Source organism: Leptonotus elevatus, chromosome 3 (assembly GCF_054856555.1).
Source record: "Leptonotus elevatus isolate MCC_2025b chromosome 3, RoL_Lele_1.0, whole genome shotgun sequence".
In the NCBI taxonomy this organism is placed as follows: Eukaryota; Metazoa; Chordata; class Actinopteri; order Syngnathiformes; family Syngnathidae; genus Leptonotus; species Leptonotus elevatus.
In genome coordinates, this window is record NC_141241.1 from 28801368 (window position 1) to 28828310 (window position 26943).

The 26943-nt window shown below is 43.1% G+C and overlaps 1 protein-coding gene across 3 annotated transcripts in view; it reads right to left on the bottom strand.

The window, feature by feature from the left end:
- The window catches only part of LOC147178117 (uncharacterized), a 38585-nt gene extending 20365 nt beyond the window's left edge, over nt 1-18220 (bottom strand). For 2 of the 3 annotated variants that reach the window (XM_086071519.1, XM_086071516.1), the window contains exons 1-4: nt 18075-18179; nt 14763-15029; nt 14042-14462; nt 4459-4566 (exon numbers count right to left, since the gene is read on the bottom strand). In XM_086071519.1, the coding sequence (XP_085927645.1) occupies nt 4459-4566; nt 14042-14462; nt 14763-15029; nt 18075-18077 (799 nt within the window). In that variant the 5' untranslated portion in view covers nt 18078-18179. Of the gene's footprint in view, nt 1-4458; nt 4567-14041; nt 14463-14762; nt 15034-18074 lie in introns of all 3 variants that reach the window. The other variant, XM_086071518.1, reaches the window with a different exon arrangement.
- Between the last annotated feature and the right edge of the window lie 8723 nt (nt 18221-26943).

Genomic DNA, 26943 nt, shown 5'->3' on the forward strand with positions numbered 1-26943 from the left:
CATTATTAATTCCAATATGTGATGTATTTTCACAAAATCAGGTGTATGTCGATTCTTTTCTCAATTAGATTTGAGTATGTGACAAAAATAGATCGTTTGGACAAAATGGCAATTTTTAGATTTCTCCACAAATAACATTGGCGAATAATCCAAATATAATTAATCATCAGTTCCAGCATCTTTTTATTTAACAAGCCTATTTCTACTTTTAATGTATTGCTTTCATTTATGCACTTAAAGCAAGTTATGTCGCGAGGGCATTAGACACTTCTTCACATAACAGCACGTCCCACCAGCAGAGTATTGAGTCGGGATTTAGCGTAATTTTTTGGGGGGGAAATGTAAATGCCTTTTGTGTAATCATGCACTCTATTAATGTAATGTAAATCATGTAACGTTTTGATCACTTGATGTCGTCATGAATGATCTTGTGACGTTATGATGACACATCACGTATCAGTCTGCATACTACACCATCATTTTCCACTTTATGCTCTTTTAAGTGGGATGAAATATTTGCTATGAAATATAAAACCTGAAGATGAAGAGATGATGGTGAATTGCGATGGTCCTTAAGCCGTCCCAGCCCCATAATGCAAAGCAGTGCATATTTGGAGTGACTTGTAAATACTATACAGTGCTGATGTACTCTTAACTTCCTTATGTAATAATTAGTTATGCACCAAATATTTTCGGCCACCGAACATTTTCGGCCAAAAATGGCGAAAATACGCATTTTTCGGTATTCGGCCGAAATAATATGGCCGAAAGAGGATGTTGTGGTGACGCAAGCAAAAAAACAAAACAAACACACGCTGCAAGCAAGTGTCTGTTTGAATTAAACACCAAACACGGACGGAAGTGAGTGTCTGCCTTGCTGATCGCTGGCGTTTGTGAGTACCGGCAGCCTGCGCCCACTGGAGAAAGAGAGGGTCGCTTGGTAAACTATGTCGAAAAAGAGAGCGCTGCCGAGTACCGCACTACAGGTGAGCCACTCTTTCTCCTGCAGCGCCTTCCTTTATTTCTTTGATGAGAGCCCCTCGAGCGCTTCCACTTTCTCACTTGCATTCTGGTGGCCGGGCTAAATACTTTAGCTAATGTTACCACTATTGTAAACACCACTATCTTCGGGTGAATACAGATCTGTATAGGACGCCGTGTGTGACTTTGCAGTCCGTTCCTAAAGTCGATTGGCTTGTGCGAAGAAATTAATTTATTTTTAAACGTTGGTGAATATGTGAATGTGCCGATTTTAAGTGAGCCGAACCGTGTCCCACTCCAAATTGCCTAGTAATGCGTCATCTGCACCGCACGCATAGCCGTGCCCACTGGTGCGAAGTACTGTACATTTACTATTAAGTGCAATTGCACCGCCAGAAAATGCTCAGTTGCTCACCCCGCGTTTGGTGTTTAATGTACCATAAGCTAACATGTCTCTGATGTCTGTGGTGTGGACGCATATCAATTCATATTGTACATTTGTTAAAATGCCCGTGCTAAATAGGCCTAAATATTTTATAATAATATTATAATTGTAATTAACTATAATAAATGAAATGATAATAAAAAAATGGCATAATGTTTTTTCGGCGTTTCGGTTTTCGGCCAAGCATTTCTCATTTTTGTTTTTCGGTTTCGGCCAAAAATTTTCATTTCGGTGCATCCCTAGTATTAATTACATAATACATTTAAGGGGAAAAACAACAAAAAACTGTGTTAAACCATTAAAATGTCATAATTGTATTTTGTGGTCAAATACATTTGAGATGTAATATCCATGATGATAAAATAACAGTAAACTTTCTTGTCACAGCATGGCAAATAACCTTTTAACACATTTTTAAATCAAATTTCCCATTGCAGAATTTGACCTTAATAAAATAAACACACACACACATTCACAAGATTCAAGATTCAAACGAGCAAACTTTGGCAGATGATGGCCCAAAAGATTAATTGTGAGCCTAATGGGATCTTCAAAGTTGTTCAATGTTGGTGTTGTTCAATGGCCAAAATCAGCATTTTTACTCCATTTCATCAGTTGAGATATCAAACTCTCTCAGATATTTAAGGGTTAAAATCTTGTGTGATTACCTGCTATTGGAATTTACTTTCCAGGGATCTCTCAACACTTAAGGTCCCGTTTGCTATGGACCCTTAGAAGATGTACGTGCCAAAAACATTTAACGTGTTTTTCTCAAAATGAGTAATTTCAACCAGCCAACATTAAAATTGCTCTAACTTTTCCCTTTTTGAGGTACCACCACGTATTATTAGTAATGCACCGAATATTCGGCCACCAAAAAGCCGAAAGAATATGGCCGAAATAGGATGTTGTGGTGACGCAAGCAAAAAAACGCTGCAAGCAAGCGTCTGTTTGAATTAAAGAGTTTCCGCCTCTCTTCTCATGGCTTTTCATTGTATGAGTTTGCACCGGTAAGTCGCAGCAGCTCCTGGGGCCATTGCGCACACCGGAGGAGAGGGGCGTCACTTGGTGTACAACATTTAAGCAGGTCAAAAAAAGACAGAACTGCCATGTACTGCAGTACAGGTGAGCCACTCTTTCTCCTGCAGCGCCTTCCCTTTTGTTTTTTGTTTTTATAAGAGCCCCTCAAACAGTTCCACTTTTTCACCGGCATCCCGGTGGCCGTGCTAAATACTTTAGCTAACGCTAGAACTATTGCTATCAACAGTTTTAAACACGGAAACACTTAACGCTATCTCCGGGTGGCTACAGACCTGTACAGGACGCTGTCTGTGACTTTGCAGTCCGTTGCCGAAGCCAATTGGCTGTTGCGAAACAATGTATTTATTTCTTTTTAAACGTTGGTAAATATGTGAATGTGCGGATTTTAAGTGCTCGACACCTTGTCCCGCCGCACGCATCCGTGCCCGCCTGTGCGAACTACATTGATTATGAAGTGCAATCGCACCGTCAGAAAATGCTCAACCCTCGTTTGCTGTTTAATGTACCATTAAGCCAACATGTTTGCGGTGTGGGCACATTTCAATTTATATTGTGCTTTGTTAAAATGCCAGTGCTAAATAAATATTTTACAATAATATTATTATTTTAATTATTTATAATAAATGCAATGATAGTAAAAATTGGCATAATTCTTTTTCGGCTTTTCGGTTTTCGGAATGAGCAGTGCATCGTCTCAACTACCGCAACGTGAGCATTTGGCATTGCTCGGCTTCGCTCGGCTAGCCATTTTCAAGGTATGTTCGGCTTAGCTTGCTTTGCTTGGTTATTCAAACTACGAAAATGAATTCAAACTCCGAGGCATTTTTTACTCCGATTTTTTGGTTGAAGTCCGAATTGTACAAGTTCAGAGACGTTCAAACTCCGAGGTTCCACTGTACATCATTTGAAACGAAGTTAAGTGTTCATTTTCGGAGATATATATATATATATATATATATATTAGGGGTGTTAGAAAAACATCGATTCGGCAATATATCGCGATATTACAGCGCGCAATTCTCGAATACATTTTTAAACATACATTTTTTATGGGAATATTCAACAAAACGTCTTACTTAGGGTTAAAATTCACACATTAAGCATGGAAGAATGTTATATTAATGGAACATTAAGCCTTAATATTTTATTTCAGTGCTGTTCAAACATGAAACAGACTGTTTGTTAAATGCAGTGGTTCATTTATAAGCCTGAATTTTCAGATAAATAAATACATTTTCATACAAATCTTACAGTGTACATGTACAAGTTTACTGATTAGTATTTTCTAAATTTGAGTAAAAAAAAAAAAAGTTCATGATACAAATTGAATCGCCAGGTACTAGGCAATTCACACCCCTAATATATATATAGATACATATATATATATATACACATACACATATCTATATATATATATATATATATATATATTAGTAATCGCTAAATTATTTTACATAGGTTGGAGGCTAACATGTTTCGCTAGCATCTTTCTGCTGTGGAACTCAAAGGGGAAAAACTGTGCAAACGTAGTAATTGGAGGTAGGCTTGTGAACTGTGGTCTCTCTGAGGCACCATAGCGCATATGCTTCAAAATACACACACTTCGACCTTAGGTTGTTGCATTCTATTAGTTCACCACCAGAGGTGGGTAGTAACGAGTTACATTTACTCAGTTACATTTACTTGAATAATATTTTGAGAAAAATTTACTTCTAAGAGTAGTTTGACCACACAATACTTTTTACTTTTACTTGAGTAATATTATTTTACTACTCTTAACGCTACTCTTGCTTGAGTACAATTTTTGGCTACTTTACCCACCTCTGTTCACTAGATGGCAATACATTCTACACATTGTCCCTTTAAGTGTGATAAGTGTGGAAAAAAATAAGAAAATCTGGCATCAGAAAGGGTTCCAATAAGACACTATAAATATTATGTTGACACTAAGATTGGTCAATGAAAACATTCTAAATGTTTTGCTTTCATACCTGAACTCTGCCCAAAGATGGTAACTTTCCCAGGATCGCCTCCAAAAACATGGATGTTTCTTTGTACCCATTTTAATGCAGAAATCTGGTCCATGAAGCCATAATTCCCTATGGAGGAAGAGGAAAGATTATTTCCAGTGTCCCATTTTAAACCCAAAAAGAAAAGCAGCTTGAACTAAATTAAGCCACTCCTTTAAAGCTAAGAGAGAATCAGACAAAAAGTTCCCGGTCAACACTATATATACTTTAAAAGAAACCCCAACTGTAATGACAAAATTGCGCTCTATTATTTATTTGGTTGTTCCTAACATAACTATGAGATTCATTTTTCAAAAATCATTTCCAGTTTAATATATTTTGTAGAAACTTTATTTGGACGTATTGTTGTTACAGTCTCTCATTTCATTCCCTATTTAGTTGTTTACAATAGTTGTTTGTATTATTAGTGATCTTACGCCATCTAATAGTGATCATTAATAGGAATCAATGTAAGGAAAAAGGGTTCCACCCGACACCAATTAACAGATGCATTCACCAGCAGCCAGACAGACAGACAACTTCATGAGCTCTGCGCAGCCGTTATGGAAGTTAAAATAACGCCACAGAATCAACTATTGATGAAAAGGAAGAAAAGAGACAAGCAAGTCAAAGAAACATATTTAGCCCCTTGTGGAGTTCTCACTGTAGCTCCCTCAGGATGTAGCATGAAGCACGACACGAGGTTTAGCAAAATACAGGGTTGCCAAGGAATAAACCCTGTATTTTGCTAAACCTCATGTCGTGCTTTATGCTACATCCTGAGAGAGCTACACATAGTGACGTAGAATGACGGCAGGCTCTCTGCCCGAGCAATGCGAAATGTCTATAAAGAAAGCAATTAAGTCTCCGTAGCGTTCCTTAAGGGACAATCAAAACTCTTGAATGCGTCTGGTGAATGAAGAGAGCACGGCGTACGGGAGGGTGACCCCGGGATTACACCGCATGTGTGTGCGTTGCGTCTCCGCTCCGCTGCGTCTTGACTGCGTGCTCCGGACACGTCAATTTTATGGACAAAACTGACCGGCTGCGCAGACAACTTCCCGCCGTGTCTCGCGTGATCGCGTGCGATAATGTGGCATTAAAAACAACGCAAACACACAGGCTGTGTCCAAATGTGCACCCTACTCCCTATATAGTGCCCTACTTAGGGGTCACGCCATTTTGTAGTGGTGATAGAATCTCCAGGGAACGGAAATGTAGGGCACTCAAAATTACCCACAATGCACTCTGAAAAGTAGTGAACATCGATGTTCACTCAACCGGGTTGATATAAACCACAATGCATTGCGATTTGCGAGTATATAAAAAACAAACAGCGCGGGAATAAAATCCGATGCAATAATATATAGTACGACAATAATTTATTTGTTTTAGTTGAAAACATTTACAACAAAGGAAATAAAGCACAGTTTTAAAACATTTTCATTCACAATAAATAGTCAGTGATTTATGCACCGGTGCGTTGTAAGAGTTACGGTGGTCACGTGATATGCGACGAGGAGAAAGTAGTGAGCTAGCTGTCCAAATCGCCAAACTGAATGAGGGCACTACATATTAAGCCACTATATAGTGAAGGGCTATGTAGTGAATGAGGGGTTAGGGGACAAGGGTGGACATTCGGACACAGCCACAGAAAGTGTGCTCAACAGAGAAGCAGAAAGAGAGGTGGACTTTGATTGAACTCACCTTCCACTCCCACAGGTTTTGCTATGACATTTTTAGGTTGTCGAAATAAAAAGGATGTGCCGTGTCATATATAATCCACCTCCATTATAAATCTCTCCTCGTCCATGTTCGCTGCAGTGAATTAAGCGTTAAGCATTATGACGAAATAGGATCTTTATTCTGAAAAGTAACCAGAGTTTTTATTTTGAAACTGCGTCGGTCTTTCTGTCCCGCTCAATGTGTTCTGTGCTAGTTTGCCATTTGACGGATACAAACGGATGCGTCGTCCGGCAAAAAGAGAAAATAGGTCTATCAGTGCAGCGGCCTCCGCCACGACGCAGCTGGTCCGCAGTCGATCCGCAGCGCACACGCAGCCGGTGTAATTTGAACAAGCTGATTGAATGGAAACGAATCGGCTGCGACACAGAGCGGAGCGGAGACCCAACGCACACCCATGCGGTGTATCCCGGCTTAACTCTCTCGATCGTATGTTGTTTCTTTAGGAATGCTTACCTTCTTTTCCGCTGTGCACCGGTCTTTTTCAAGAATAGATGTTTTTCTTACAAATAATTATATTGCTGATAAAATTGGTACAAAAATAAATCCTATTATTATTAGCTACCATGCACCAGTCTCCCTTACCCTGCAAGTTGAATATACCTTTAAACCACCCCCGACATGGCGTTTTAACATCTCACTGCTAAATGACGCAGAGTTTGACAAAATTATAAGAAGAGAGTGGGAAGACTTTTTGGAAATAAATGACTCTCCAGACTTATCTCCATCTCTTCTCTGGGAAGCTGGGAAAGCGGTAATTAGAGGTAAAATTATTTCATATTCATCTTATAAAAAGAAACAGGATCAAATATTAGAAAAAGATTTGGAAGATAAAATTAAACAATTGACGGATGAGTACGAAATAAACCCAAATAACCAAATATGGACTGACTTGCAAAATACAAAAATACAGTTAGACGATATGCTATCTAAAAAGACTGAGTTTATAATACAACAATTGAATATAATAACAAATCAAGTAAATTTCTTGCAAACCAACTTCAACGCAATCGGGAAAAATCTCTTATAACGGCTATTAAAGGGACAACTGGTGAATGCACACAATCACCAGAATAAATCAATCAAATTTTTTATAACTAATATCGCAACCTTTACTCAGAAACTAACAAGCCTAACCCGGGGCATATTGAGGCATTCCTCAGTAGCTCAAATATACCTCAGTTAACTACTGAATATAAAGATATGTTAGATGCGCCGGCCGGGCACAGCCCGAAAAGGCAACGTGGGTCCCCCTTCCCATGGGCTCACCACCGGTGGAAGGGGCCAAAGGGGTCAGGTGCGCAGTGAGTTGGGTGGCAGCCAAAAGCGGGGGCCTTGACGGTCCAACCCTTGGCTACTGAAGCTAGTTCTGGGGACATGGAATGTCACCTCTCTGACAGGGAAGGAGCCCGAGCTGATGTGCGAGGCTGAGAAGTTCCAACAAGATATAGTCGGACTCACCTCCACACACGGCTTGGGTTCTGGTACCAATCCTCTCGAGAGGGGCTGGACCCTCTTCCACTCTGGAGTTGCCCACGGTGAGAGGCGCAGAGCAGGTGTGGGCATACTCATTGCCCCCCGGCTAGGCGCCTGTGCGTTGGGGTTTACCCCGGTGAACGAGAGGGTAGCCTCCCTCCGCCTACGGGTGGGGGGACGGGTCCTGACTGTTGTTTGTGCTTATGCACCGAACAGCAGCTCAGAGTACCCACCCTTTCTGGAGTCCTTGGAGGGTGTGCTGGAGAGCGCTCCCCCCGGGGACTCCCTCGTTCTGCTGGGGGACTTCAACGCTCACGTGGGTAATGACAGTGAGACCTGGAGGGGCGTGATTGGGAGGAACGGCCCCCCCGATCAAAACCCGAGCGGTGTTTTGTTGTTGGACTTCTGTGCTCGTCACGGACTGACCATAACGAACACCATGTTCAAGCACAAGGATGTCCATATGTGCACTTGGCACCAGGACACCCTAGGCCGCAGTTCGATGATCGACTTTGTAGTCGTGTCATCGGATTTGCGGCCGTATGTGTTGGACACTCGGGTTAAGAGAGGGGCGGAGCTGTCAACTGATAACCACCTGGTGGTGTGTTGGCTCCGATGGCGGGGTAAGATGCTGGTCCGACCAGGCAGGCCCAAACGTATTGTGAGGGTCTGCTGGGAACGTCTGGCAGAATCCCCTGTCAGAAAGAGTTTCAACGCCCACCTCCGGCAGAGCTTCTCCATTGTCCCGGGGGAGGCGGGGGACGTTGAGTCCGAGTGGACCATGTTCCGTGCTTCCATTGTTGAAGCGGCCGATCGGAGCTGTGGCCATAAGGTGGTTGGTGCCTGGCGGGGCGGCAATCCTCGAACCCATGCCGTCAAGCTGAAGAAGGAGTCCTATTGGGCCTTTTTGGCCTGTGGAACTCCAGAGGCTGCTGACAGGTACCGGCTGGCCAAGCGGAATGCGGCTTCGGTGGTCGCTGAGGCAAAAACTCGGACATGGGAGGAGTTCGGTGAGGCCATGGAGAACGACTTCTGGACGGCTTCGAGGAAATTCTGGTCCACCATCCGGCGTCTCAGGAGAGGAAAGCAGTGCGCCATTAACACTGTGTATAGTGGAGATGGGGTGCTGTTGACCTCAACTTGGGACGTCGTGAATCGGTGGGGAGAATACTTCGAAGACCTCCTCAATTCCACCAACACGCCATCCTTTGAGGAAGCAGGGTCTGGGGACTCTGAGGTGGGCCCCCCTATCTCTGGGGTCGAAGTCACTGAAGTGGTTGGAAAGCTTCTCGGTGGCAGGGCCTCGGGGGTGGATGAGGTTCGCCCGGAGTTCCTAAAGGCTCTGGATGTAGTGGGGCTGTCGTGGTTGACACGTCTCTACAACATCGCGTGGACATCAGGGACAGTGCCTCCGGATTGGCAGACCGGGGTGGTGGTTCCTCTTTTTAAGAAGGGGGACCGGAGGGTGTGTTCCAACTTTAGAGGGATCACACTCCTCAGCCTCCCAGGTAAGGTCTATTCGGGGGTGCTGCAGAGGAGGATCCGTCGGGAAGTTGAATCTCGGATTCAGGAGGAGCAGTGTGGTTTTCGTCCCGGCCGTGGAACAGTGGACCAGCTCTACACCCTCAGCAGGATCCTTGAGGGTGCGTGGGAGTTCGCCCAACCAGTCCAGATGTGCTTTGTGGACTTGGAGAAGGCGGTTGACTGTGTCCCTCGGGGAGTCCTGTGGGGGGTGCTTCGGGAGTATGGGGTACCGGGCCCCCTGATACGGGCTATTCGGTCCCTGTACGACCGATGTCAGAGTTTGGTCCGCATTGACGGCAGTAAGTCGAATTCGTTTCCTGTGAGGGTCGGACTCCGCCAAGGTTGCCCTTTGTCACCGATTCTGTTTGTAACTTTTATGGACAGAATTTCTAGGCGCAGCCGGAGTGTTGAGGGGGTCCGGTTTGGTGGCCTCAACATTGCATCTCTGCTTTTTGCAGATGATGTGGTGCTGTTGGCTTCTTCAAGCCGTGATCTGGAGTGTGACGCGGTTGGGATGAGGATCAGCACCTCCAAATCCGAGACCATGGTCCTCAGTCAGAAAAGGGTGGAGTGCCCTCTGCGGGTCGGGGATGAGGTCCTGCCCCAAGTGGAGTTCAAGTATCTTGGGGTCTTGTTCACGAGTGAGGGTAGGTTAGAGCGGGAGATCGACAGACGGATCGGTGCAGCGTCTGCAGTGATGCGGACGCTGTATTGGTCCGTTGTGGTGAAGAAGGAGCTGAGCCGAAAGGCAAAGCTCTCGATCTACCGGTCAATCTACGTTCCTGCCCTCACCTATGGTCACGAGCTGTGGGTCGTGACCGAAAGAACAAGATCCCGGATACAAGCGGCCGAAATGAGTTTCCTCCGCAGGGTAGCCGGGCTCTCCCTTAGAGATAGGGTGAGAAGCTCGGTCATTCGGGAGGGACTCAGCGTCGAGCCGCTACTCCTCCACGTTGAGAGGAACCAGTTGAGGTGGCTCGGGCATCTGGTTCGGATGCCTCCTGGGCGCCTCCCTGGGGAGGTGTTCCGGGCATGTCCCACCGGCAGGAGGCCCCGGGGATGACCCAGGACACGCTGGAGAGACTACGTCTCACGGCTGGCTTGGGAACGCCTTGGGATCCCATCGGAGGAACTGGCTGAAGTGGCTGGGGAGAGGGAAGTCTGGGCTTCCCAGCTAAAGCTGCTGCCCCCGCGACCTGACCCCGGATAAGCGGAATTGAAGACGGAACGGAACGGAAAGATGCGCCACTTACTAAAAACGAGCTGTATAGTGCTCTCGATAGTATGCCTAATGGAAGAGCACCTGGTCCGGATAGTTATCCGGCTATATTTTTTAAGCACTTTTAGTTCTTAAGAGTAGTAACAGGAATTAAAATTAATTGTTACATACGTCTCACACATACACACATGAATACAGCAGCAATTAAACGAGCAAACCCAGGAGCAGGAGCGCCCCCCACCCCAACACGGCCTGCTCCCCCAACTCAACGCAGCAGGACGGGGCACTGCAGGCCCGCCAGGCACCCCACCGGTACACAGCCCCCGCTAGAACAGAACTAGAACAGAAGGATTGTAATAACCTCAGACTTTTAGACTTTTCCACCCTGACTGCCTGGTGGAAGGCACTAGAAATGACAAAAGCCCAATTGGAGCCCTGTGGGCTTTCTCCCATATGGCATAACCATATAACAACCAATCATTTTATTTAGGTGTGTGGGAGATGAAAGGAATTACAAATCTCCACCATCTTTTCTCAGATAATATGTTTATATCATATACATCTCCAAAAATATAAATATTACTCCAAAAATACAAAATAAAAAACTGTTGTTTTTTTTTTACATCTGCAAGTTAAAAGTATGATAAAGAAACAAATTCCAACACTTGGGGGTATGCTCCAACCGCCTGTTTTAGCTAAAGATATTACAAAGCTTTCTCCGACAACAATAAAAAACCTCTCAAAAATATATGTTACTTTCGTATACTGATAAAATTGATTTACCCATCTCGAAATGGGAGACAGATTTGTCTATAGCTCCGGAATCTGACTTTTGGATTCAAGTTTGTAAAAAGGTATTTAAAATGACAAAACACACAAATTTACAACTTATCCAATATCAAATTATTCATAGAACATACATTACTCAATATATGATGAAGAAAAAGGGACTCTCAGACTCCGACATTTGTCTCCAGTGTTTACAAAACACTACAGACACTTATTTTCTGGTTATGTACTCTGGTTATGTATTTCTGGACTAAAGTCTTCGAAAAATGTTTTGCTATCTGTAGGATACCTTTATCTCCAAACTTGTGTTTGCTAGGTGACCTAACAACAACTGATTTAACACGTAAATATTTTCAATCTACACTTTTAGCAAAAAAAAATTCTTGTTAACTGGAAAAATAAACAAACTCTGAATATCGACCAATGGTCTAATCTCCTCATAAATCACATTTTAATGGAAAAAATATCTGCCTCGAATAAAAAACAAATGTCAAAATTTATAGAAACATTGTCTACGTATATAGAATATTTTAATCTAAATCTGGTTACTTAATTCTGCCTGTTAGCAAGAGCCACCGCATCGCGATAACTTGTATTGCTGTTTCTGTATTTGGGAATTTGTAACTAATGGTTGTGTTTTTATAGTCAGGAACCCAGTTGCTGCCAGCAGGATCGAGCAGACTACATCAATTGACACCTTACAGTCACCAACTCCTCAAGATTCACTTTCAATGGGCACTAAGGGCGCCGTGCCGGAGACGTGGTTCAGGGCAGGTGCCCCGTGGTTTCCTCTCCCCTCCCACTTCCTCCCTCTTGCCGTCTATCCCTTCTCGCCTCTCCTCGCCCGTCCTCCGCCTCCTTGTCCCTTCTCCGTTGTCACCCTTTCTCCTCCTCCCTCCTCTCTCTAATGCCCTGCCGCTGCCCCTTGCCCTTCTTGTCATCTCCTCCCACCGTCCCGCCCCCCTCCCCTGTCCGCCTTCCTCCCCCTCCCCTGGGCCGGGGGCTCCATCCATGGCCTGGGTCTCGGGGCTCCGGGGGCCAAGGGGGCGGGTGGGGGTGTTGTGCCTGCCCCGCTCCGGCGAGCCTCCTGGCACCTCGGGTGGGCCCCGTCAGGATGTTCCCATATGCCCGCCGGGGTCCCGGTGGGGGGTTGGTTGGGGTGGGTGGGGGTGTGGTGGGCGGGTGCGCCTCCTGCCCCCGCCCCGGTTGGGAGGGGCCCCGCTGGTCGCACCTCTTAACTCACTGCACTAGTCTTCGCCCTACAACTCCCCTCCAATTTTAATGCACCCTACAACTGGGGGGGCGGGTGTGTCGGGGTGGGAAGCCATCGGTTGGGGCAGACCGCAGTATTAAGCATTGCTGTGGTCCCCCATCTGTATCCCCGCCGCGCCACCACGCCCCCCCTATTTTTTTTTAATGCACCACAAACACTCACTGCCACGTCTGGGAAGCAGGTGGATCGGAGCGGGGGGATAATTCCCTCTGCTCCATCTCACCTGCTCCCAATTTTAATGCACCACACACACACACACACACACACTTGTATATACACTGGGCGGGGTCAGATCCACGGTGTAGGGGTAGAGTTTGCCAGTCGAGCTGGCGAACTGTGTTAGCTTTCACTTGGTACGCTGGTGTGACGGCCGGGGCCTTTCCCCGCTGGACCTGGGGTTCGGGGGTACCCGTCTCCCTCCCATCTCCCTTTCCGTCCCCAGTGTTCCGCCCCACCACGCAGCTGGAGGTGGGATGGGTGCGGGTGCCCTCGCCGCTCGGTTGTCCGGCCCCGCTCCGGCACCGATGCCTGGTTACGGGGAATCCCGGGGGTTTGAGGGTCGGGATTTGTGGGGCTGGCGGGGGTGGGGGGTGGTGTCGGGGGCTTTGTTTGTAGGGGGGGGGGGGGTACAGGTGGCTGTGGGGGGGGTGCTTGGGGTGGGGGAGGGTGCATGGGGGTTTTGGTGCCTGGGAGCGGCTGGGGCGGGGTTGTGGTGGGTGGCGTTGGTGGATGGGGAGCGGGGGCTGTGGGCCGGTGGGATGCCTGGCGGGCCTGCCGTGCCCCGTTCTGCTGCGTTAGGCTTGGGGCACGGGCCGTGTTGGGCTGGGGGGCACTCCTGGCTCCTGGGTTTGCTCTCCGGCCAGTGGCCCCTGCATTGACCCCAGGGGTTGTGCTTGCTCTGTCCTGGCCGGGGTCGACGGCTCCCCTCTTTGGTGGAGGTTTTCATGCATGCCAGATCCACCACACCAGCATCAACCAAAATTCAAACACAATCTGCTTCTTCCTCTGGTTGTTGAATCGGTGGAGGCTGATTTCTGTGGATCTCAATATTCTTCATCTATCCTTCCTTCCTTTCCTCAGTCTTCCCTTTGGTTTCTTGAGGCTCCCTAATTTGTTGGAATTTAGATTTTTTGGGGTTGGTGAAAGATTCTTTTTTTATAGGCATTTCACATTGCTCGGCAGAGAGCCTGCCGCCATTCTACGTCACTACGCACTGAATGCGTTGCAACGTAAATAACAATGGTGGCATACGTCCAAATAAAGTTTCTACAAAATGCATTAAACTGGCAATTATTTTTGAAAAATGAATCTTATAGTTATGTTAGTAACAACCAAATAAATAATACAGAGCAAACTTGTTATTACAGTCCGTTTTTTTTTTTAAGTGTCTACTTAATTTATACATTTGTTGCTCCTTAAACCAACACAATGTAAAATAGTGAGCTGGCATATGACATTGAAATCCTTCTGACAAGACACATCTACGGAATTTCTGATCGCAGTCAGAAACCTATACTTTAAATATAACAAATAAAACTGACCTGATGTGTTTTTGTGAGAACCTTCCCTTAGTATCTCCAATGCCATGAATCCAAATGCATTGAGTCTGTAGTTGAAGCTGACATATACCATCCCAGTTTCTGCTGCAAGCTTCTCTGTGGGCGAGTAGCCTTGCTCGCCGCCACTGAACATGTGTAGGTAGCCTCCATGGATCCAGACCATGACTGGCAGCTTTGAGTCGGCCTTGAGCGTTGGTGTCCACACATTGATGAAGAGACAGTCCTCATCGCCCATCACCTTGCCTTTACTCGACAGCGGTTGCACTTGAGGACACATGCTGCGGAAGCGGCTGGCATCGGTGACACCATGCCTAAACACTGGGTCAGCAGGAGGTGCCCAACGTAGGTTACCAACTGGCGGAGCGGCATATGGCATGCCTTTAAAGGAGTAGGCGCCATTTTTCTGCAAATTGAGGATTATATTTACATTATGAATGTATGGAGCCAAAATGGACTTTTGAGCATATTCTGATAGAGCAAGAGTGCCATGGTTGCATTTATATTGTCCATTAAAGTTAGAATTTGTACTCGGTTGTAAGTAATTTTTATAATGACATTGTGACCTTTCCCTCAAAGTACATTCATCAGGAACTGCATAAATATCTCCACTTGCGGATTATGTCAAGTTGGCCGCTGCTAAGTGGGCAATTACAGACCACCCCTGAATGACGAATAAAATGATCATCAAAATTGAGGAACTCACATGTCTTCCTCTGTATTCGCCACAGTCAGTGGTCACTTGGACAAGTCCCGGTGGGAGTGTCTGTGCTACATAGCCCAGGTAAGTGGCCAGAACAAGGAGAGCGAGCACCCCAAGGCAGATGAGCAAAATGCAGCGTCTGGAAAGCACCAGGAAGGGGCTGATGTAGTGTCTGTGTCGAACATACTGCACCTCCTCTTCATCTTCTTCCTGCACCAGGTAACGGTACTCTGTCCTTTCCGGGACCTCAAACGCATCCTCATTCATCTTCTATCTAGGACAACAGACAGAAAACTCAACTGTACAATATGTAGCATTTCAGGTGATATGTACAGCACTATGGCTTACAATGGCTTAACTCATTCACTCCCAGCCATTTTCACTGAAGCCCCTTCACTCCCAGCCATTTTCACTGAAGCCCCTTCACTCCCAGTTGTTTTACTGGATTTTGACTGATTTTGCAAGGCCCACAGAAAATTGTGTTCTATTGCTATAAAAACATGAAACCGACCAAAAGAAAGATTACTGTCTCTTATTTCATCAGGAAAAAAGTATATTTGTATCTGTTTTGCTGCAATTAGTATTAGAACATAGCTAAATTTCATCATTATTCACAAACCTGTTGAAAACACTGCCAAAAAGAGCTTGTTGCAACATGGCCCTGGCTGATCTCTTATACTCTGCTGGCTGTTTTTTGTAATAACCACCATTGCTTTAAGTGACTTCTTTAGGTCAGAAACTATATTAAAGCCTTCTGTATGCTCTAGCATTAAAAACAACTTTTTAAACGTATAAATACGTTTGTGGGAGTGAAGGACAAAGTATTAAAAAAAAAAAACTTAAATGTAAGTTTTTGGGTTTGAATGAGTAATAAAGGTTAAGGGAATTGGGTTTGTGCATCAATGTCCTAGATTCAGTTAATTATCACTTGATCTGGTTTTGCAAAGTACCCACCACATGATTATAAATGCCAACTCCAAAGCGAGTCAAGTTAGCCAAGCATAGGAAATGGATGGATGGATGGGTTTATACTCTTTCCAAAAACTGAATCTTATGTGGCTCGTTCAGTTCCCAAAACAAGTCAGTCTAGATTTAGTTCACGATTGCTAACTACTTAATTTATGATGTGATGGCTCCAACCTACCTCTGTTTAATTTGCATGTCGCCCAAGTTATGTTGAACATGTTGAACAAGTGGGCCACTTAAGACAACACAGGCACATTCTACTCTGACAAATGTATTTGTTATATTAATTATACGCATATAATAATGGTAATATGAATTAATGACATTATATAGTATCAATAAAATGAATATATTATCAATAAGTCAATAAAATAATATAAAAATGTATTCATAACAATATTATATTACATTACACACACACATACACGCGTAAATAGTGGATGTCGTGTCCTCCGGACCAAAGAGGAAGAGTACCATCCGGACTTTTATGGATTTATGGATATTCAAGTTCAAAAGCCAGCATCTGTGATGTATGAGGCTGTGTTAGTGCCATCGGGAACTTACACATCTGTGAACGCACCATTAATGCTGAAAGGTACATACAGGTTTTGGCGAAACATATGCTGCCATCCACGCAACGTCTTTTTCACGGACACCCCTGCTTATTTCAGCAAGACAATGTCAAACCACATTCTGCACGCCTTACAACACTGAAAATGTGAGACACATTATGAAGCGTAAAATGCGATAAACGGAGACTCCGGACTGTTGAACAGCTGAAGTTGTACATTAAGCAAGAATGTGAAAGAATTATCACGTGTCAAGATCCGTTCCTCGAGGGCGTGAGTCCTGCATGATTTCGATGTTTCTCTACTCCAACACTCCTGATTCAATTATCAGGATCATTATCAGGCTGCTGCAGAGCTTGCTAATGAGCATTAATATGAATCAGCTGTGTTGAACGTGGGAAACCTCTAAAACATGCAGGACTCAGGCCCTCGAGGACCGGACTTTGACACCAAGCATCAACACTTAGTGTCCTCAGTTGGTAAATGTTGGTAAAAGAAAAGGTGATGTTACACAGTGGTTAACATGACCCTCTCCCAGTTGTTTGGGGGGAACGTGTTGCAGCCATAAAATTCAAAGTTAATGATTATTTGCTAAAAACAATCATGTTTATCAGTTTGAACATTAAATATCTTGTCTTTGTAGTGTATTTAATTAAATGTAGGTTGAACATGATTTGCCAATCATTGTATTCTGTTTTTATGTTTAACACATCCCAACTTCATTTAAATTGGGTTTGTAGATGGATGGATGGATGGATGGATGGATAGATAGATACTGTTTTTACTGTTCATAGAGAGCAAAAAAGTTTCATAGAGGGCAAAAGAAAGTTTTAAGAAAGAAAGGAAGACTATGTGCAAGGATAGCTCTGATGAGTGGTTGAAAGTAAAAACAAAATATTCATAAATGACATAGTTATCACATCTCAAAAACACAATATTTGTAAATAAATAAATACATTTTAAAAATTGTGCGTTTAGGCATACATTTACTATTACTCCACAAGGGTTCAGCAGCTTCGGGCATCGCTGTCAAATTCTTCACCAGCAAAGTATGCTACATCTATTACTCAACAAACAGCATTCTTGCAAATTAGGCAAAGTATTCTTTCTCTGTTTGTCCATTGTACAAGAAGACAGCTTGTGAACTTGCATGGTGCAATCCTATTGTGGCTTGTGGCGTACACTAAAGTGATTTCCTGTGGAACTAAAAAGTGGAAATCATACTGGTAGTTACTATGAATAAACAATATCACTCTGGGATATTGTTAACAGATATGAAAACCGCTATAGTGTAACTGCACGATCATAACAGTGTCTGATAAGGTACAATAGTTGTTGTTTTTGTTTGAGATGTGCCGTGTACACTTTACAGTAAAACTTGCCGGAAACAGGGCGAGCATAGCACTGCAAAGCAACACTTGTTACGTATTTCAAAACTTCTAGGCCATGCACTCGTCAAAAGAACGTAAGATTCAAATCCGGAAAATATGAAGTTACAATTGCAAATTTCCTTAACACAGGAAGTATGGGTGTGATTCAATATGTGTGACTGTGATCATTACAAAAATGTATTGAACCCTAACATAGTTGTCGTGCATATGTTATGTAAAAATATATTGCGTAAAAAAAACAACTCCGTTTCCTGCATCTATTGGATATACTGTATGTAGAGTAAAACAGGATATTCACAGCAAAATCTGTACCCATGTTTACAAAGTCGCGGTTTCGTTTCGTAAACATACTCAAAAATAAATTAGAATCTGCATTTTGCTTTACTTACCATGAGCTGAAAAGGCAACACAAACACAAGTAAACTCCAAAAACCAGTCAAGGAAGGCTCCACTTGAAAAGACGAAATCCAGCCATCCTCCACTTTGATCTTTGATTGTCAATGTTTACATTCTGCATTACGGTAAGGCAACGCCAACGCGTTGCAAAAGCATATTTCAAATTAAAAGCCTCAAATAAATGTCGATGTTTTTTTTTTTAAACAATAAAAAAAAATCCTCTGTTATCACGCCGCCTTTCCACTTCTGGGAGATAGTTGTTTCCCTTTATACCAACAGAATCTGGGAAGATATGTCGTTTTAATATGGATTATATTGACTCAAATTTCAGTTTTTCCTGGGGGGGGGGGGGGGGGAGGTTGGGGTTATGGAATAAAAACGATAGTTTAAAAAAGCGTGTTTTAAAATAAACTTAATAATTATTTTTAGCAAAATCTCACATTCACAAATCTAAAGTTAGTCATTCAAAACCATTGTCAGTTTTTGAAATTCAAACCAAACAATATATTAATACAGTACTATAAAGTCTACCAACCAGAAAACGATGAAAAACGTTGCTTTATGCTCTTTTTTATGTTTTTATTTATTTAAAGTTTAACACGCTCCGCTTCGAGGCGGTACCAGCGAGAACTTTGTAAAAAAGTGTAATCGAGCACCCAAGCATTAATGCCAGTTTTACGATAACGTTAGCCGGTTAGCAAAGCATTTAGCAAGCCTTCTACGTCTTGGAGCTGAACAGTGGATAGATTGCTGCTCTTGTGGGTAAATGTGAAATTGCATTTAGCATGTAATTTGTACGCTGGAAAACAGGGCTATAGGGCCACATGTGATTAATTTTATGATAGAGGCTGCAGGCCGGATAAAATTTGACCACGGGCCGGGACTTTGGACATGTCTGCTCTATGGCATCTGTGTACTAGTGGATGGTCAGCGTTGTTGTAAAAGACAACAACTACTACTACTACTACTACTACTCTGTGGCACTACTGGGCGTGTGCCAAGGAGTTACTCGCTGCGTCGCTGTTGGCCAATCGGATGAGTGATGACGCGGCCCTGCTCGACCACAGGACCAACTACGGGATGGTTCTAAAAGACGGTTCCATTGTAACCGCTCGCCCCCAAAAAGTCAAATGGAAACGCAAACATCCGGTGCCAACCAAGGCTCACTCGGTGTGGAACCGGTCTAAAGAAAAAGCGGCATTCGTGACCTTTATGGAAATAATCTTAGAATCAAGAATTATAGCACAGGTCATGAAGTACCCCTGCCTATTGTGGTTTGCTTTTCACAAATTGCCATCTTTGTCGAAAAACTCACAAATTTGAGTTTGTTGTGTTTTCTGAATTGCTCTAAAATGCCAAAAAACAGACAAAATCCCTGGCTAGTAAGAAAGTAGTAATTGGTGTCAAGGAAAGACAGACTAATATGTTTGTATGTCTGTATTGAGCTAAGTTTAGCATATGTTGTTATTGAAAATTAGGAAGAGTCTTCACCACATTTGCAAGGTACATGCACACTTTTGGTGGATTTTTCAGAAATCTAATTTAACAGGGGAGTTTGCAGCCATAAAAACTGCCACCAATATTTGAAAGTCGCCTCACTTCACCCTCCTCGAGTGGCATGGCTTTGGTCATAGCCCTGCCACTCAGCCGCACTGGTAGGCAGACATGATCCGTAATAGAATGTTGCTATAAACCTAAGGGCCATATTTTCCATTCCCAGCGCAATGCATTTCTTTCTTTTGGTATCTTTGTATACAGGTGCAGCTAGAAAGGGGCGTTTGCGCCATTATGCGCCGTTATGGGCAGTGTTGGGAACGTTACTTAAAAAAAGTAATTAGTTATAGTTACTCATTACTTGCTTAAAAAAGTAACTGAGTTAGTAATTGAATTATTTAACGTAACTTGTTACCAGGCAAAGTAACTATTTTCACTACTTAAAACTTTTATATCAAACAATTTGGATTTAAAAAAAAAATATTATTATTATTATATTTTTATACAAGGAATTAAAATTATGTCCAGGCTTTATAGGGTGTATTAATTCATTTTTGTGAGAATTTATGTCACACAAATGCCTCACTCTATAATATGACATATCATATAATAATAATAATAACAATTCATAAAATTTGGAGTGGTGATGTATGTTCTACCAGTTACTACAGCAATCAGAATAATAATAAAAATTAAATAAATACTGGATATATGATGATATGTGGCACATGTCATCGATGGGTAATTTGTAGACAGTCCTAGCCAGCCAGTCCCTCCAGGATTTCGCGGGCATTTTTTGAATGTTGCTGGCTAATAATCAATAATAGATCAAATAAATTGCCAATGCTGTTAAAATATACAGTGCTACATTTACTCCTCAAAATCATCAGCTTCCACTTGATCTCTCTGAAAAACATATACTTTTGTACACTTTCAATATGGTGATTTATCTTCAGTTTATAATTCTACACATTTAAAGACATGTTTAATGATTGATTTACGTCAGAAAACTGCCCAACTTTAGGCTTAACATGCATCATTCACATACAAATGTCACTCCATCGCTTCCATGAGTGAGAGCATATTTCTTTCAACACTTTTCACGTGTTTAGCACTCGTGAAATAAGAGGAATACAATTGTTGGTGTTATTAATTACCCTAGGCTAGTGTGTTGCTATGACTTACCGGTATCTTTATCGCTGTTCTGATGCTTGTGGAAGCGCAATATGTCCCTTATCAGGATATCCGCTGTCTGCAAAGAGGTGGGCAATCTGGGCAGAGCAATGAAGTGCGCCATTTTGGAGAACCGGTCGACCACACTAAGGATCACAGACTTACCGTGGGAAGGAGGTAGCCCGGTAACAAAGTCTAGTGCCAAGTGCGACCAAGGACGGGGCGGAATGGGCAGAGGACGGAGCTGACCGGCTGGCATATACAGTGAGAGGGCTTGTTTTGAGCACACACACTGTACAGAAGGTGATATATTATTTTATGTCCTTGCGTAGCCCTTGCCACCAAAACCTCTGCGCTATTAGGGACAGAGTTCGACCGACCCCAGGATGACATGCCACCTTTGATGGATGCCCCTACTGCAGCACCTCTTGACGAAGGTGTGCGGGTACAGACAACTTATTTCCAGGGCAAGCTACAGGGGTCTGTGTGTTGCCAGTTGCTTCCACCACCTTCCGCTCTACCTCCCACTGGAGGGCCCCCAACACTCTGTTCTCCGGAACGATCGTTTCGGGTGGAGACCCCTCGGCGGCTGGACCGTGAATGCGGGACAAGGCATTCCGGGATCCCTGGTCTGTATGTGATGACATAATCAAAACGCGTCAAAAACAGGGCCCAGCGTGCTTGACGAGGATTGAGTCTCTGAGCGGACCAGAATGATGGCCAGCAGCTCACGGTTGCCCACATCGTAGTTGCGCTCCGCCTGGTTGAGCCGATGAGAGAAGTAGGCGCAGGGATGCAGCTTCTGGTCGACTGGGAACCGTTGGGACAACACCGCCCCCACTCATGTCTCTGAAGCATCAACCTCGACAACAAATAAGAGAATCTTTAGGGTATGTCAAAACCGGCGAACGTGAAAATAATAATTTCAATTTAAAAAAGGCGGCCTCGGCCTGCTGAGTCCAAATAAACAAAAACTTGGTAGATGTAAGCCTTGTCAGAGGTTCCACTTTCATACTGAAGTTGCGGATAAACCGATGGTAGAAATTAGCGAACCCCAGGAACCTCTGCAAGTGCTTTTTGATGTAGGAGTTGGCCACTCGACCACGGCCTGGATCTTGGCCGGGTCAGCTCTCAATTGGCCCTCCTCCACAATTAATCCGAGAAACTGCAGCGAACTGGTGAGAAATGCACACTTTTCTGCCTTTACGCATAGCCGGTTTTCCAACAGTCGCTCCAAAACCAGCCGAACGTGTTGCTGATGTTCTGTGAGGTTTCTGGAGAAAATCAAAATGTCAAGGTAAACAAAACAAAAGTGGTTAAGCATGTCACGTAAGATGTCATTAATAAAACACTGAAATACTGCGGGAGCGTTTGAAAGGCCAAAAGGCATAACCAAATACTCGAAATGGCCAATGGGTGTTTTAAACGCTGTTTTCCATTCATCGCCCTCCCTTATCCTATCCAGATGGTAGGCACTGGGAAGGTCTAATTTGATAAACACCGTAGCGGAATGTAATGGTGCAAATGCAGACTCCATTAGTGGCAATGGGTATTTGTTTTTAATCGTTATGTCATTTAGACCTCGGAAATCGATGCAAGGACGTAGAGTCTTGTTCTTTTTCTCAGTAAAGAAAAATCCTGCCCCAAGCGGCGATTTGGAAGGCCGAATAAGCCCGGCAGCTAGTGACGTCGTAATATATTCCTTAAGGGCTTGAAGTTCCGGCTTGGATATTTGGTACAGGCGTGTACTAGGCAGCGGTGCGCCAGGAACCAATTCTATAGCGCAATCATATGGCCGATGTGGAGGAAGAAACAAGGCCCGGTCTTTGCTAAAAACTTCCCGTAGGTCGTGGTATTCCGCTGGCACATTTTCAAGGTTAATGGATTCCATTATTTGAAGAAGTGTGTGCAGGCAGGCTGGAACGGATGGAGAAAAGTGTCAGGTGTGATGTTTGATAGAAGAGTTTCAGCTAAAATGAAAGAAAAGGTTTATAAAACTGCGGTGAGACCAGCGATGTTGTTTGGTCTGGAGAGAGTGCCACTGAAGACAGGAGGCAGAGCTGGAGGTGGCAGAGATGAAGATGCTGAGGTTCTCTTTGGGGGGTGACCAGGATCTTAGAACTTTTACAAATGTGCTGGTTCTTAATAGACACAGCACGGACACAGCCACTGACTTTATATCACGGCACTTGCAGCGGGATCCCACGTTTTCTACACGTGAATGCATGACACGCCACTTATTTATTTATTTATTACTTCACTTTTTATCTCATATATTTGTACAGAGAGAGGGAGAGTTCATGTGGTTGCTGCTATACCATATCTTTAAATATTTGATGAGCTGCCAGATGTCACAGCACAAGCTGTAATAACCATCTCTAAAGTTAAGAGGTGTGTGTGGGGGGGGGGGGGGGGGTGCGTGTGTGTGTGCACCCCCGCGCCTTTATCTTTGCTACATTGTGGGGCCCAAATACCCGTGTTTTTCCAAGTTTAACTACCATTGGGGGGATATTTTGGTGGTCCCCACATGTTCAGACTTCTTTTTTTGGGTCAAGACTTGGTTTTAGAGTTTAGGTTTGAATTGGGTTATGGTTGACGTTTAAGGAAAAGTCAAGCCTTAAATAAACCAGCTGTAAAGGAAACCACTTGTGTCTGTTCGTGCTTGGAGGAAGTGAAAACTCGTACTGTTCAACAACCGAGTGGTGGCTATTGACGGCGAGCATCAAAGGTTCCAGCAGGCAAGTCCGGGAACGCAAAGCTCTTTTCAAAGGACGACGTGAGAGGCAAACGCACATTCACTTAATTTAAAGCACACACGAGTACCGTTTCATGATTAAGCCATAAAAATTGGACACTGCAAGTTAAGAGTGGTCTGATAAGAAGAACTTTCATGAACGTTGAAATGTGTTGTGTTGATGAATGATTTAAGTGTTTGTGTACAACCTACAACCTATCCATTTAAACTTTCTAAAGTGTACAAATTAATGGTGAAAGCTAATGAATTTTCTCCATTAACATTTTGTTCTCATACATTGCACATTGTAAGCGTGTTTTGGGGACTTTTTCAGCCAAGTGATTTCTTAACTGTAAAGTGTTGATACTAAGTGACTTTACCATCCAGTAAGCTTTGTTAATTGTTAAAGTTTGAGTTTAAAAGGTTCCATTCATTGTGCATACTCATCGTACACATTGCCAATTTTACAAATTGTGTTAATTTAAAATATAGTTTAGAAACAAAACAAAAGCTACAAAGGAAATGTTTAATTAGTTTGACACATTTTTTATTAACAAATTGTGCACCTTTAAATTGAGAATTTAAAAAAATGTCTAAGTCAAGTCATATAATAGACAGTGAGGTAAGGGACACTGATAGGGATAGTGGAGAGTGGATAGCACGGAAGAATGCCAGACAAAGATGAGGAATAGCCATTCTCTCACTTCACTCTGGAAAGTTGTTTCAGAACATTCAAGTAAGTCTTCTGTTAAACATCAGGAAGCTGCTGCAGAAGCTGCTGCAAGGCAAGCCGTTCTAAAGGTGCTACAAGAATATGAAAAAGAGCAGTTAGAAATTTAAGCTAATATGAAACTAGCAGATCAAGAGTTAGCAGTTAAAAGGTATCGTTTAGAACAAGAAGCAGAGGAAGTGAAAATAAAAATATAACAAGAAGAAGAGGAAGCAAGAATTAAAGCTCAATTGGAGGAAGAAAATGTAGCTTTACGGAGGGCACTAGAGGAAAAACTGAGAATGTTGCAGAAATTGGAAGTAGAGAAAAGCCTTAGAGCAGCAAATGCCAGAATGGTTTTGTACGATCAAAAGAGTGATGAAGAAAAGAGGAAAAAGATTACAGGAATTAAAACTGAAGAAGATTATCAAATACCTGCAACAAGTCCTCTGCCTATGAATCCACATTCCAACTCATCTTCTATACCTCAAAAGCTGTGACAACTTATTCAAATGAGAACACAGCTGACCTTGTCAAGGTGCTAACTGGGGCTTTAAGTGCCAACAGAATCCCAATTCCAGAGCCTTCAATATTTAGTGGGGATCCATTGACAAACAATTATTGGAAACTCTCTTTTGAGACCTTGATTGACCAAAAGAATATTCAAGAAAAGGTAAAGATATACTACCCCCGCTGATATGTGGGTGGACATGCAAAGAAAGCACTTGATGGTTACTTCATACTCTGAACTGAATCTGCCTATGTTGCTGCATGGGAGATTTTGGAGGAGAGGTGCCCAGAGGAAAATTTTATTGCTCAAAGCTTGCTCGTCTATGTCTCGTGAGACAAATTTGAGAATCTCACCACAGTCTCATTTTATCCTCTCTTTTGTCTCAAAACGTTTCTCATTTGTTTCTCCTAAAATTCACTAGGAGAAATAAGGGAGACATAGCAATTACGGGAGACATAGCAATTAAAGAGGGAGTCATACTTGAGACTTAATGGAGATAACTTTGAGATCTAACTTCAGGAGAAAATGAGCATAAGGAGAAATAAGTGAGACTATGAGACACATGTGAGAATCTCATTTTAATCTCATTTTACTCTCTTTTTTTATATCCAGTGTTTCTCATGTGTTTCTCCTAAAATTAACTGGGAAAAATAAGGGAGATATAGAAATTAAAGAGGACTTACTCGCGAGATGCTGTGACTATCGCGAGACCTACAGCAAGACCGGGAATACCCAGCATGGCGGCGCCCTGCTGCTAAAATAGAACTAGCTCTATTATGCTAAACCAAATCCGAATTTAACCACCATATAACTTGGCTTTTCTTTTTCTCTCTTTCATCCGGCAGATTTGGAATACCACCCAGCGTGGAGGACCTTGAACGTTTCATCGACTGATACTTTTACAGCTGCGCGATGGAGGATCCTTCCTCGAGAAACCTTCCAAGAAGAGAAAAAATTACTCAGCGACGGTCACGGACGATCTAGCTACTACGGACGTTTCGGTCAGTATGCTGGACTCCATAAATAAAAAACTAGATGTCCTCTGCCTCATCCGCGAGGACGTTGAAGAATTAAAGGTGAGTTTGGAATTCGTCGGCCAACGGGTAAGTGACCTCCAACGAGATAATGCAGAGTTACGCTCTTCACTCGTTTCAGCAGAGTTGGGAACGATTAAAAAGGAGAATAAAATGCTAAAAGAAACGGTTCTGGATGTCCAATCCCGTAGCATGCGGGAGAATTTAATATTCTCAGGCATATCCGAGAATACCTCTGTTAATCCAGAGAGCGAGATAAAAAAAATTATGGCGGCGACGTTAAAAATTCCTCAGGAGACGGTAAATAATATCTCTTTTCACTGTGTACATCGGCTTGGAGCCCGTAGGGGCAACACACCCCGAACTCTACTATTATTATTGGAGGAGACTTTAACACAGTCTTAAATCCATTAATAGATCGTTCTAATAATGCAACATGTATAAGGCAATTACAATCAACTAAATTAATAGGGGAATATATGGATGATTTTGGCCTTGTCGACAGCTGGAGACTTAAAAACCCAAATAAGAAGGAATTTACCTTATTTTCCGCTGTGCACCGCTCTTTTTCAAGAATAGAAATAATTCTAATGCTGATAAAATTGGTACAAAAATACATCCTATTATTATTAGCTACCATGCACCAGTCTCCCTTACCCTGCAAATTGATTATACCTTTAAACCACCCCCGACATGTCGTTTTAACATCTCACTGCTAAATGACGCAGAGTTTGACAAAATTATAAGAAGAGAGTGGGCAGACTTTTTGGAAATAAATGACTCTCCAGACTTTTCTCCATCTCTTCTCTGGGAAGCTGGGAAGGCGGTAATTAGAGGTAAAATTATATCATATTCATCTTATAAAAAGAAACAGGATCAAAAATTTGAAAAAGATTTGGAAGATAAAATTAAACAACTGACGGATGAGTACGCAATAAACCCAAATAAACAAATATGGACTGACTTACAAAATACAAAAATATAGTTAGACGATATGTTATCTAAAAAGACAGAGTTTATAATACAATTGAGATACAACAACTTTGAATATAATAACAAATCAGGTACATTTCTTGCAAACCAACTTCAACGCAATCGGGAAAAATCTCTTATAACGGCTATTAAAGATACAACTGGTAAATGCACACAATCACCAGAAGAAATTAATCAAATTTTTTATAACTATTATCAAAACCTATATTTAGAA